The sequence below is a fragment of the Engraulis encrasicolus genome, chromosome 13 (genome assembly GCF_034702125.1).
Source record: "Engraulis encrasicolus isolate BLACKSEA-1 chromosome 13, IST_EnEncr_1.0, whole genome shotgun sequence".
In the NCBI taxonomy this organism is placed as follows: Eukaryota; Metazoa; Chordata; class Actinopteri; order Clupeiformes; family Engraulidae; genus Engraulis; species Engraulis encrasicolus.
Genome location: NC_085869.1, coordinates 52,488,602 through 52,502,276, shown reverse-complemented (window position 1 = coordinate 52,502,276; position 13,675 = coordinate 52,488,602). Strand labels below are relative to the sequence as shown.

The window sequence follows — 13,675 nt, the reverse complement described above, 5'->3', positions numbered from 1 at the left end:
ACCCTCCCAGTTTCACTTCCCCTTGAACTTTGACCTCGGCCCCGCCACTGGCAGACTTTTATGGCTTCAGTTTTTTTCTTTTCTTTACTGTAATGTATGTAGTCGTCCATGGAAACACTGACACACACACACGGGCGCACACGCACACACACATACACACCACTGTGTACAAAAACAAGCCTGCGCACAATCCGACACAAAGCGCTGCGGATTCATTAGCCCCATTTCCTCTGGGATGTACCTACTCCTCCGTCGCCAGTGATGTAAACCCCTAATTGGGGTTTAGTACCATCAGTCTTGCCTCAGCCGGGGTCGAGTTACCACTGCAAGGGGCTTTTAAAATCGACGTACCATATTTCTAGTCTGTCTGTGTGGCACACGGGCTACAGCAGGCAGGCACATAGAAAACAATGACCTTTACTTGCTCACACATGCTCATTGCCACAGAACGGCCTCGTACAACCGTGTGTTACAGCACTAGTGTTGTGTTATGCCCCCTAGTGGTGACAAGAGTACAATTCCAAATACTGTTTTTACTGTAATGTTTTTCCCCCGCCAGGCTTTGTTGTGGGATTGATTAGATGCGGCCATCGCATGATTGGATCACACAAGGGTACACCATTGCAGTTGTTCCAGGATGTTTCTGCATGTTTGATTCAATTGATTACTTTGCTATTTTTTGCTATTTTGTTATATTACCACACATTGCACAACAAAATTGGATGGCTGTGACTTGTTAGAGGACAGGTGTCCTCATGGTTCTTACTGGGATAAGTGTGTAGTAAGTTGGTCTTAGGGTGCATTGCTCAAGGGCAATCCCTTGGTCCAACCTCACACTGCTCTAGGTTCTGTAACCAATACTCTATATAATAACTTCGCTTTGAATAAAGGCATCAGCTAAGTGTAATGTTATCTTTCCATGAGACCTTGTTTTAATCCTGCATCTCTATTAAACATTTTGGATGTGCATGATTACACTTTGATTATCCTAATATGCATGGCCTGACTTTATTTGCACAGGGCTCTTTGACGGACTATCTGAAGGCCAACGTGGTGTCGTGGAACGAGCTGTGCCACATCGCCCAGACCATGGCCCGTGGACTCGCCTACCTGCACGCTGACGTGCCCGGCCTGAGGGACGGTCACAAGCCCGCCATCGCCCACCGGTTAGTGAGGCCCACATCATGCCCATAACACACACATGTGCACCCTTTATTTGTTAGTGATGCAATGACTGCACATCTGTTAAATCATGCTCCAAATGTAAAGTTCCAATTAAAAAAAAATAAAAAAATATTCCTATCTGGATTTGTCACTCTGTGAAATGCTCTGATATGTTGTGGGTGTTTCTGTTCCTACCAGGAAATCTGGTGTTTGGGTTGCAAATTGGCTCAGAGCTGGTCAGCTTAATTGATTGGAACCTCGCCCATTCTAATATGCAGTCATTGTCACGTCATGCCCATGCACATTTGCCCGCTCTGAAAATTCATGGCCCAGCTACAATTATATTGCCTTTGGTGTGCGGCTAGACCAACCCACTAGACAAGGAACATATTCTGCTGGTAGGGTTCAGGGTAATTGTGTATACTTCAAGACTGATACAAAAAACCTAGTGCCTATCACTTAGGTCCTTGTGGGTTCTCACTCATTTATGCCATGGTGTTGTCATAAGATCTGCATTTGCATCTGCATTGCAAAAATGCTTATGACTCAATCGCGTAAATGTCATATGCCATTACCTGTCAGTAGAGTATGTTTCACTATGCATCATGAGGAAGAAGATGAAAGACAAGAAATGAAAGACTGTGGGAAGACGAGTATTACCTGTAATGCAAATAGAAATCACATTTCTCTCTAAATGTCCCTCCTGTGAGATTACGGGTATTAGACTTACAGTATTTCTACTGTACTGAAAGAGCTGAATTGTGAAAGGATGGAGGTGGCTGTGGGCGATGCACCTTGATGGTACTTTATTTCTTTCCTTTTTCGTGTGATGGCAGAAGATTTGCAGAAGATGAGCAGTTTCCTGACAAATTGGTTTTAGAGCCAAGAACAGAGCACTGGAGTAGCACTCACTGTTGCTGCTAGGTTTTTTTGTATCGCTAATCAGTGGACACTACGCTTTCAGTCACTCTTTCCCTTTAGAGGTCAGCGCACAATGGCAGAAAAAAAAAAGTCTAATTGCCTTTTAGCGCAAATGGGAGGTTATTTTAACAGGCATTCAGACATGTTCATTCAAGGCGAAAGAACCTACGAACACTGAGACCCTTTTGCAAATGTTTTCTTTTATTTGAGTTCCCAGAATAAGGCAATTAAGTGGGTGAGATTGGCTAAATGAGCTAAAGTGTGTGGGCCGGGTTTCTCTTTGCGTTTCGCTTGCTTTCTTTTAGGTCTACCACCTTCTCACATCACGGAGACGAGCAGTGCTTAACCCATTTTGTTTTGCATCCATCAAATAGGTTATATTTTTACCTTTGTCTATCTTGTGTAGTATGTGTTAACTACAAAGTGACAAATCGACTAGAAGGAATTGAAAGGCTTTGGCGGAGTTATGTGATCACATGAACACTGGTTATTCATTTTGTTAATGCTGAGTGTGTCTTAGAGCTGTACTCTCTGAAGATCACTCTCTGAGTGTTGTTCTATTTTTTTAAATGTAGACTGTATATAGCTCTGATCATTTCCCCCCATTTATGCCCCTCACACAGAGACATCAAGAGCAAGAACGTGCTGCTCAAGTCCAACCTGACGGCCTGCATCGCAGACTTCGGCCTGGCCCTGAAGTTTGAGGCTGGCAAATCAGCCGGGGACACGCACGGTCAGGTGAGGACTCCTGGAGATGTTCACCCAAACCTCTTTTAGTGGAGTAAGATGCATGAAACCCATACTTCTCCTGGATCCATGCGACGTCAAGTGAACGCCCCTTTAGGAGACTTTCGGTTAGGAGATTTTTTGGAGATTTTAGGTTGAGAATAAATGGAGTTCCCTTAGCGCTGTAAATGACGATGGTGCACATGCTATGCACGCTCCCTTAGGAGATCAAACTTGAGCACACTCCTTTTCATTGGGTAGACAGGGTTTGGGGTATCTTACTCCACTGAACGATTCTTTAGTTCACTCCCATGCAATAATTAAATCAACCATGAGGAATTACTACTGTTGTGTGCAAAATAAATACCGCCAAATATCAAAGTGACCCAAATGCATGGACAACTTCTCAAGGATTTTGAGGGCTTTTTAGCACACATTTCAGACAGGCTGGGACTTATTTTGCACACCACTCTACGCAGGGCTGAAAAGACCCTAGAACACAGGTACTGTGATGGCGTGACCATCACCATCACTTAGTTGTGCGTGTGTTCTGACCGTCATGCCAAGGAGCCTTGTTCTTTTGTGTTTAGTAGACAGAGCACATGTATGTTGTCCATGTTGAGGCCTGGGGTTCAAAGCCAGGCAGGGCGACAACTATCCTCCTCTTCATTGCACCCTCTGCTCTCCTCCTCTGCTATACATATGAACGTCCATCCGGATACTTTGCTTGTGAATGTGAGTCACGCCCCTTTTAAGGGGAAAACAAACCGAATGTCTCATTAACTTAAATGCTACATCGGCTAGCCTAAATGAACACAGTCCATGCTTCAGCCACGGCTGTTTGGCTATATTATTTGAACAGCAGACAACACAACACGTCTTCAGCATGGTGAGCATGAACAGCGCTAGTCTAAAGGTCCTAATCTTTCGTTTATTCTTTCCCAACAACACCAATTGACTTCCCAATGTTTTCTCCCAAAAAGGGGCGTAACGTACATAGCACACGTCACGCCGTTTATGCGTATTGTTCCAAGGTGGCTGCCTTGTTCACATGCCGGAGTTCAGAGTGCAAGGGTCGTGTCACATATCTATTCCAGCTAATTCACTGATCCAGATGATCCCAATTAGCGCACCTCCTCTGCCAGGTAGATGAGCTAATTACTGGACATTAGTCACCTGTGTGAGGAGCTCAGGCAAGAGGGAATATGTGTCACGAGGTTTTCCACTGGCTTTCTCCACCTCTGCTCATGTTTACGGGCATTCATGTGCTCTGGGAATTATGGCAAGTATCAAGCGCAGACGTAGGAAGGACTAATGAACGCCCTAACTGGAAAATTTGTATGTATGAGTTTCCGAGACTGGATAATACCTACTTGCACATGAATGCAGAATTACTCTTGAGTAAGTGTCAAGTGTCTAGCATGTTTCAATTCAATTCTCTCTCTCTCTCTCTCTCTCTCTCTTTCTCTTTCTCTCTCTCTCTCTCTCTCTACCCCCTCTTTCTCTGATTTGTCCTACAGGTGGGCACGCGACGCTACATGGCCCCCGAGGCACTAGAGGGCGCCATCAACTTCCAGCGCGACGCCTTCCTGAGGATAGACATGTACGCCGTGGGCCTGGTGCTGTGGGAGCTGGCTGCTCGCTGCACTGCTGCCGACGGTAAGGGATGACCTCAGACGCACTCTCTCCAATAGCATGCACTCTACGTAAACCCACCAAGCTAATAGCAACTACAGTACATACAAAATATACAAATGCCTTCACTGACTGACTGCTGCACTGCTGCTGATGGTAAGAGATGATATATGATGCTGATGGACATGCTTCATTCACTCAACACACTCATACTCACCCTAAACCAACCAAGCTAACAGAGACCACGGTCCTTTCACTCCTGTGTTCATACAGGCACCATAGGCCAACCCATCAAGAACACACATGCAGTATGTGCTTAATGAAACTGACATAACACTGACAAAAATACTTGTATGACCCACTCACACATGCGTCAGCCTCTAACCAACCAAACCGACAAATTCACACATTGACGTGGAATGTGAAAAAACCTCTTCCAGCGTACATGCACCCTGATGACACACACACCCACAGAAATATGAGCGTGTAGAGGGAGGGGAAGTAATAATGTATTAAAAGGTGTTGTGAAAAGAAGTAGAGTCTTACATTCTTACATTTTGAGGTAGATGTCCTCAACAAAAAAATGTTCTGGGTAAAGTAAACATGCCAAACAATTTAGAGATAATGATTAAATATTACTGTACAGTGTACATGCAGTTAATTTCCAAACTATTCATTTTCTGTACAATTTGTTGTTTTGGGCTGTAGCTGTGTTTATAAATGTAGATATTCGCAGTGTTGGGACAGTACATTTTCTACAGGAAATAGTTCGACGTTCAGTTTACACGTTTCAAAATGAACTAGTTTGTTCATAGTTCATAGCTGTTTATAGTCAATAGTTTGTTCATAGTTCCAAAAATGAACTAGTTCATAGTTCTTTTTTTTGCTAGAGGTTGTTTCAAATTATATTGTTATATCATTTGTGAGTCCTTTATAACGCCACAGACAGCAATTTATTTTCCATCAGAACAGTGAAAATGTGTTAGATTTCATCCTATTAGGGTTCTTTGCAATGTATTTGGCTGGGTTTCCACCTGAAGGCTAAGGGAATGTGGCACCATATTGAACGAAGGCGCAAGTAGTTTGTTGGCAGGCACCAGAATGAACTAGTTCATAGTTCGTTCATCGGGCAGTAAACAGAGTGTGTTAAGTTCACGTTCGCCCAAATTATGAACTAGTTCAGATACAACACTGGATATACATATATTAAAATGAAAAAACAGAGTAACTGGAGTATGCTTGTTAAAGCCAGTCTCTTCTGCTTGGCTTGCAGTCTCTCCACTGGTGGCAGCCCGGTATGACTGAGTAGAAATAGATTACAAATTCCAATTCTGTGCTGTTCAGCCGCAGCTGTCACACTAGATATTTATCACCAGGAAATAACCACCCAACGACAGGAAGTGGCAACCGTCTGCTTGGGCTCCGACAAGGTGGTGTAAAAAATATGCATGCCAATGACATTTTTCTCCACCCCCCTCGCCAAATCTCTGCTACTGTTGTGAGATCATTGTACGCTTGATCTCTGGGGGACTCGTGGTCGTTAACACAGCTGCCCTCAGCTGACCCCCCTCCGACCTGTTGAGGCACAGGAGGGAGCTGGTCTGGTCTGGTGTGGTGGGCTCTGTATGGCTACACCACTGCCTGACTTTGCCCAGGGTCGCAGCCCCTCATTGATTATACTACTGTCTGGCATTGACGGGACCACACAGTGCCAGACCTTACAGGGGGCTGGCTGGGACACGGATGTTGTGTTGTCGTGGGGCTTGTCATGTGTGACGGCCCATCGATGAGTTGGGTGGTTAGTGTCTGTGTCCCAACATTGGGAGAGACCACTGTGCCCTGTGCACTGTGAGTTAGGTACTGTAGCCCCATAATGCACCAGTGGAATGCTGTAGCAATGGTCATTGAAAAGTTGACCACCATAGTGCTATACTACTCTATGACGTAACACAGGACCATTAGTAATTTAGTACGACTTGGTCATTGTCATTCTGGTAAGAGCAAATTTAAAACGCTGTGTCTTAGCAGGTTAAAGCTCTCAACACCAGCAGGTTAAAACTCTCTATACCAGGGCTTTTAATTAACTCATTATGAAACTGGGTGACGAGCCACAGAATTATCATACAGACACAAGCTGCTAGTGGCCATGGGTGAATTAGTTTTATTCTGAGAACGAGACAAATCCATATCAGTGTTATTGATATAATATTGTTTCGTAGTGCATATATTCATATTCAATATTCATTTCAAGTGCTGCAGCACTGAAAATGGGAGTCTGGCGCCACCTTGTGTTCTTGCAAAGCAACATAATGGCATTGCTATGCTGTGTGTATTTAGGGGTGTCAAACATAAGGCCCAGGGCCCGAATGCGGCCCGCCAGGTGGTTCAGTCCAGCCCCAGACTTGTAGAGAAAAACAATCTCTTGACTTAAGTCCAAAAAAGTAAATCTGTTACCCATTGCAAGTGGCTGAAGGTCTCTGAGTCAATTTGTACCTGAAAACAAATCTACCGTTTTTGATCACTATTTAGAGTCAACGTTCCAGATATACCCCTGGTCATCTACCTCAAAAGGGTTGACTAGCAATGTAATTCCGATGGGAATCTCAAATTTGTGATATTTTGCAATTATGTTACTGGTCCGTCCCACTTGAGATCTAATTGGCTGTATATGTGGCCCGTGGACTGAAATGAGCTTGACACAAGTTGTGCAAGTGACTGTATAAGTCTGCATTTGACAATGTTTCTGTCAACATTGTCCCTGTTTCTGACAATGGTATGTGCGTATGTGTGTTTGTGCTTGTGTCATAAGAAATTATCATCTCTGTGTCTGAAAGCTCTTTTGACGGTAGCAGCGTAAGTGTGTCTTTGGCGTCCTCTGACAATGTTTTGTGTGTGTGTGTGTATGCGTTTGTCCCGTAGGTCCAGTGGACGAGTACACTCTGCCGTTTGAGGAGGAGGTGGGCCAGCATCCCGCGCTGGAGGACATGCAGGACGTGGTGGTGCACAAGAAACTACGGCCCACACTCAGGGAGTGCTGGCAGAAGCACCCGGTGAGTTAACACACACACACACACACACAGACACAGACACACAGACACACAGACACACAGACACACAGACACACACACACACACACACACACACACACACACACACACACACACACACACACACACACACACACACACACACACACACACACACACACACACACACACACACACACACACACCAGGGCTTTACATTGACACCTGCCAACCAGCCAAATGCTGGTAAAATGTGCAAATAATAAATTCAGTGTCACTAGCCACCTTTACAGGACGTTTAACCATTCTGAGCTTAAACATACAGTAGACTTTCACGTTTAAAAAAGATGACTATGGCCACAATTGTGGATAGTAGAAAGGCTGAATGGCCAGTGACTCTGGAAAACCACAAGCCACAGTGGCCATGAGTTAAAAAAAAAAAAAAACCGCACACAGCTTCCGAAATAGACAGATCAAGATTCAAATGGACATTTTTATTAACTCCTGTCTCTCCTTTTCTGCCTCCATCCTCTTTTTTGTCCCCCATTTTCTCTTACTCCTGTCTCCCCCCCCCCCCCATCTTTCTTTGTGCTTTTATCGCTCCTCTTTTCTTTTTTCTTGTGAACCATCACACCCTCCTTTCTCTGTCTGCCGCTACCTCCCACTCTCCCCCTTTCCTCTCTCTCACTCTTTCTTCTCCATCATATCTTTCCCATCTCTCTCTCTCTCTCTCTCTCTCTCTCTCTCTCTCTCTCTCTCTCTCTCTCTCTCTCTCTCTCTCTCTATCTCTATCTCTATCTCTCTCTTTTCATCTCCCCCACTCTCACTCTCTCTCCTGTCTCCTTCTATCCCCACCTGCCATACCTCTCCTCTCCTCTTCTCTTCCCTCTTCTCATCTCCTCTCATCTCTGCTTTCTCCTCTCCTCTTCTCTCACTCCCCTCTCCTCCTCCTCTCCTCTACCCCTCCCTCATCTCCTATCCTCCTCCTCCTCTCTCCCTCTCTCCTCCTCTCCTCTCCTCCTCTCTCCTCCCCTCTCCTGCCCTCTCCTCCTCCAGGGCTTGGCCATGCTGTGTGAGACCATCGAGGAGTGCTGGGACCACGAGGCCGAGGCGCGGCTGAGTGCCGGCTGCGTGGAGGAGCGCGTGGTGCAGATGCAGCGGCACACCAACGTCACGGCGCCTGAGGAGATTGTCACCGTCGTCACCATGGTGACCAACGTGGACTACCCGCCCAAGGAGTCCAGCCTCTGACTAGCCGGAGGCGCTGCCTGAAAACACACACACAAACAAACAATGGAAATGAAATGAAATGAACACAACACAGACAGGCGCAAAAAAATAAAACTTTTTAATGAAAGATATTAACGAATGGAAGAGAAGTTAAGAGAGGAGGAGGATGGACATGATGGAGAAATGAAATTAACCCCAGGAACTCGCTGGCTGTGTCTGCCATCCCTCTCTCCCTCTTCTCTTGCCTCCATGCCTCCCTTCCCCCTTCCTCCTTTGCCCCAATGTGTACATACAGGCAGCTGGACAGCCACTTTGTTTTAATTATCACTGACGGGACTGGACAGGACACAGGCCTGTGCTCTGACTTGGCAGGTCCTACTGTATAACCTACCTATGGCCCCCATTCAGGTTGTTACTGGACACAGCCAGGGGAGGGCCCATGGTCCGGGGTGGAGGGTAAAGGAGGTGTGATGTGTCCAGAGCTAAACTCTCTTTCAAGAGGAGCCCCTCACTGCATGGACACTCGTGCTCACTACTACTTGGCTGGACACTTGCAGTCAAAACTTAACACCGATGTCCCTTGCGGAGAGAGAGAGAGAGAGACAGAGGGAGAGAAGGGGGGAGGAGGAGGGAAAGACAAACATGGATGTCCTTCTCGATTAAACGTAAAGAGGAGAGGACGACGTCGAGCGTTGTCAGCTCTCTGTTCGCTTCATTTCAGTATGAATTCTTTTTTTCTTTTTTTGAAAAAGGGTAATGTTGGTTTTTTTCAATGCATCAGTTGATCTTGTGTTCTCACGAATGACTATTGCAATGCCAATAAGAAACAGCTTCTGAATGTCTAGTGTATTGCTGCTGTACATATATTATATCAGAGAGAGTGTGAGATGTCACAGAAATCAAAAGTTTAACTTTGTTGTTTTGCTTTTGGGTCTTTTGTTGTATTTTATTTCGAGAGAGAGATTCACCTTTTTTTCCGGAGCATTTCTTTGCGGGAAAAAAAAATACCAACCTCTTTCTACAAGGTTATACCTCAAGTCTCATCATCAGATCGATAAAACTTGTATTGTCACTCATCACTAAAACAAATGCAAAACACTACAGAGCATATAGATGACCTACGCTAGACAGAAGAGTTTCAAACACTTGCAGGGGTGTAGACGATGTCTCTCTTTTGTGTCCTCCAACAAATCTGAGAATGCCAAGATGGAAAGACCATTCATACACCAGTATTTTTCTGCCTTTAAAAAAAAGATCTTTTGTGTTTCTGCTTTTTCCTTTCCTATCCCTGCTGTCAATAATGTGACCATCAATTCTCCTTTGTTTTTAATCATTGTGGTGATTGTTATTTTATGTTCAATTGTTTTTTTTTCAGACAGAGAGATTGAGAAGAAAAAAGAGATCCCTGAAAATATGAATTTAGTGAAAAAAATGACATTGAAGCACTTAACCCGTTTGTAGATTTGCAGTGTCCACAAAAATATTGATGTATGTGCATGCCTTTTGTGTGTTTTTTGTTTGTTTGTTTCTTTCTTTCTTATTCGTCTCTATATGTGGGGGGTTGATGGGTTGGGGAAAGTATGACACTGGTTATAATGTTATGGAAACATTTTTAATGTTTTATCTTTTCTTTTCTTGTTTTGTTTATTTGTTTTCTAAAGACAATTTTTATGATCTCCTGTGTATCTGATGTCCGGGCTGTCCCAATAACACTCTAATATGTTATGGTTCCTCTTCTGCAATCGGTGAAGGCCCTTCTCCCTTCTCCTTTCCTTCTTCCCTTTTTCCCTTTTTGTGTCTGCTGTGATAACTGTACTTCACTCAGTACGTCTCAGGAAGCTTTCTGGCCCCCCCGCCGCCTCCCCTTCCCCCAACCCCTCTCCTCTCTTCGCCGCTCGCTCTCTCTCTCTTCCTCATTCAGCTGCTCTTATTCTGGTGCCACAGATAGATTTTACATTTGTAGTTTGTTTGTTTTTTTAAATGTTTTGTTTGTTTGTTTAGCTGTTGTGGGAGGGGTTGGGCGTCTACATGTACTTACACATTGTTCATGCACACACTCGCAGGACTTTTCAGGCTTAATTGCTAAGGGGACAGTGGCCTCCGAAGCCCAGCCCACTCCCCTCCTCAGAGGACAGTTAGGGATGTTTGTTGGATACTATGCCATGCCATGCCATGCCGATGTGTGGTCCCGTTTTGCCCCTAGATTCCAGGTGAAGGTGCCTGCCAGTGCGTGTGCCCATGGCTCGCTTCCATGTGTGGCGTCGTGTTGGGTCAGTGTGGTTGATTTTGTCGTTACTCTATGGAGTCGGGACTGTCTGGGTGGTTTCGCTTTTCAAGACCCTGTTCCATTCTTCCCTGATGATCTCAGTACCTTCAATAGTAATAACTAAATCTGACGATAATTAAAGCAGCTTCACATTAAGAAGTATTCAGGGACACTCTACAACAACACTCTGTGCTGCTCCACCAGTTATGCAGTTGAGTTTCGTTGGGCAAGGTGCTGGCTGCCCTGGCTACTACTACCCAGAGCTGGCAGGTGTCTGCCCCTACAGGTGTGTGCAGCTGTCTGCTTAGGATGGCACGGATGCTAAATCACAGACAAGGCAACAATGCTGAGTGAAGTTAGAGCTACAAAGCTCTGTGCCAATGCTGGGTCTACGGAGACTCGTGGAGACCAGAAAAGGGGTCTGGGTTTATGCATGCAGAGATGGTCCTCATTGGCCAGCCTGTTGGTCTTAAGCCCAATGGCAGGCTACGATTGGAGCGTGGGACAGGAGACGACTGTTGGTTTGGACGTTCTCTCAGGACCTCAGCGAGGTGATTGTAGAATCGTAGAAGCAGGAAGTGTGTGTGTGTGTGGTTGGGAACAGCAAGGGGGCGGAATCATGCAAGCAGGGAGAGGGCAAAGGGGAGGTGTATATGCAAATCTCTCAGATTCGTCAGTATGCATCTATGTAGCCATCTTTCTCAAGGCTTCTGTGGCTGAGAGAGTTTCCAGTATTATGTTTGTTTTGAATGTCAATTTTTATTTTTCCCTTCCCTTCTGTTATGGAACACTAAAAACAGATTTTAAAAATAATAATTTGTGGGCTTCGCATGATGGGGCTGGTGTTGGTGGTTGGTCGGTTGTACTCATGTAGTGCTTTGCTGCCACTCATATACAGTACACACATCTCTGCCAGTGATGTCTTCTTTTTCTTTTCTTTTATGTGTCCTTTTATCATGCAAAAGAGCATTGTTTTTATTATTTAAATCAGTCGAACAGGAGCATGAAACCCTATAATTTAACTGTCTCAGAAAAGCCAAACCTCCCCAACATTACTGTCAGAAGACTGGATTGCAAATGCACACTTATGTATATATGAATGTTGTTTTAGATTGTGGAAATTTAGCATGAGGTTTTTTTATGGTCTCGAGGCAAAAAAAGAAAGAAAAGAAAAAAAATCCTTTATAATATTATTAAAGAAGAAAAGATTTTATCTGTGTTTATTTTGTATATTGGTATTTTAAAAATTAATTTTTATTAATTAATTTATGTCATGGCCCAAAGTTATCTTTCCAGCCAGACGAAAGGTTTCTGGCTGAGGTCTTGTCAGAAACGACCTGGATCAGTATGTCCTTTACCTCAACTCTCCCAAGTTGGCAGTCGGCACCGCAGCACTGCAACATGTAATAACACAACGCTGTAGCAATCAACTCTCAGTGCGACGGATGCTTTTTTGAGAACAACAGCAACTTTGATGCGACCAGCAGATTTATTTCTTTTCATACTCTAGCACTACCCTCGCAACAGCAGATGCACTTTGTGACATTAAAGCAGAGGTGGAAAACCCTGGGTTCAGAAAGGGGAAATCCTGCCACATTCACTACGTTTACATGAGACATTTAATTCAGAATAAAGCTTAATTCTGCTTTGGAAACACTTCTTAATTTGAAATTAAATGACAGATTAAAGGAAACGCGACTGGACTATTTAATTCTGAATCATTAATTTGAAATTAAAAACGTCATGTAAACGTAGCCACTTTCCTCCAGCCAATGCAATGAACCAGCTGATCCCAATTACCACACTCATTAAGCCAGGTTAATCAGCTAATTGGTGCAATCGCCTGTATTGACAGCACAGGCAGAATGCAAAACTAAGCAGGACTTTTGTTCTTTCATTCCAGTTTTTTCCCACCTCTGCATGAAAGTGGCACATTTTACCTCTCACGAATGCTGTGAAGCAACTGTCACTCGCCATCATTCTGAATTAATCGTAATGGGTGCAAAGCAAACTTGTTGCAGAGCTGTTGAGGCCGACATGCTGCAATCCTCCCTCTCTTTTTTCGTTTTTGGTTAACTGGTATTTAACAAATTCAGGGCCTGGTCAGAAGTGATTGTGAAATATTGTACAAAAGAAATTGTATGCTTCTCCTCCCCTAAGTAAACTATAGTGACTGCTCTGAACTTTGTTCTCCGTGTCTTGATCTGTATACCCTACACACACCTTCAATATAAAATACTACACCTTTCTGTTTTTAAAAGTGTGTAAAGTGTTATGGCACACACACACAAGCTGTACCGACAGTGCATCATGTCTGACTGGGCCGTATGCTAATTTTTAAGAAATTCTCTATTAGTGTTTGGTTATTACTTCACTTTGGCCGAATGTGTCTGTCACAATAGTGATATGAAAGAAAGAATAATGCTTTGACTTGAGAGAGAGTAGTCAGTAGAGTGTCCTTGAAAATAAGTTCTACAGTCAAGTTGAAAAGACTGCTGTACCCTACGGTAGCAGTAGGTGGCAGTAGAGTCCTCCAAATGACATTCTTGGCAATCTATTTGGGAAGTGCGTTTCTTGACTAAATAAATAAATGTTGATTCAAAAGTGCTAAAAGTAATGCCCATGCGTGCATAATATCTCCATCTTACTCATATGGCAACAAAGACATGCCGAAGCCGTTTTAATCTTAGCATTTAGATTGCGAAAG

At 44.2% G+C, this 13,675-nt stretch overlaps 1 protein-coding gene across 1 annotated transcript in view; it reads left to right on the top strand.

The window, feature by feature from the left end:
• The window catches only part of acvr2aa (activin A receptor type 2Aa), a 58,091-nt gene extending 44,940 nt beyond the window's left edge, over positions 1-13,151 (top strand). Inside the window, exons 7-11 of the mRNA XM_063214237.1 lie at positions 1,021-1,166; positions 2,709-2,823; positions 4,332-4,470; positions 7,366-7,496; positions 8,529-13,151. Of these exons, the coding sequence (XP_063070307.1) occupies positions 1,021-1,166; positions 2,709-2,823; positions 4,332-4,470; positions 7,366-7,496; positions 8,529-8,723 (726 nt within the window). The 3' untranslated portion in view covers positions 8,724-13,151. The remainder of the gene's footprint in view (positions 1-1,020; positions 1,167-2,708; positions 2,824-4,331; positions 4,471-7,365; positions 7,497-8,528) is intronic.
• The last annotated feature ends 524 nt before the right edge of the window (positions 13,152-13,675 follow it).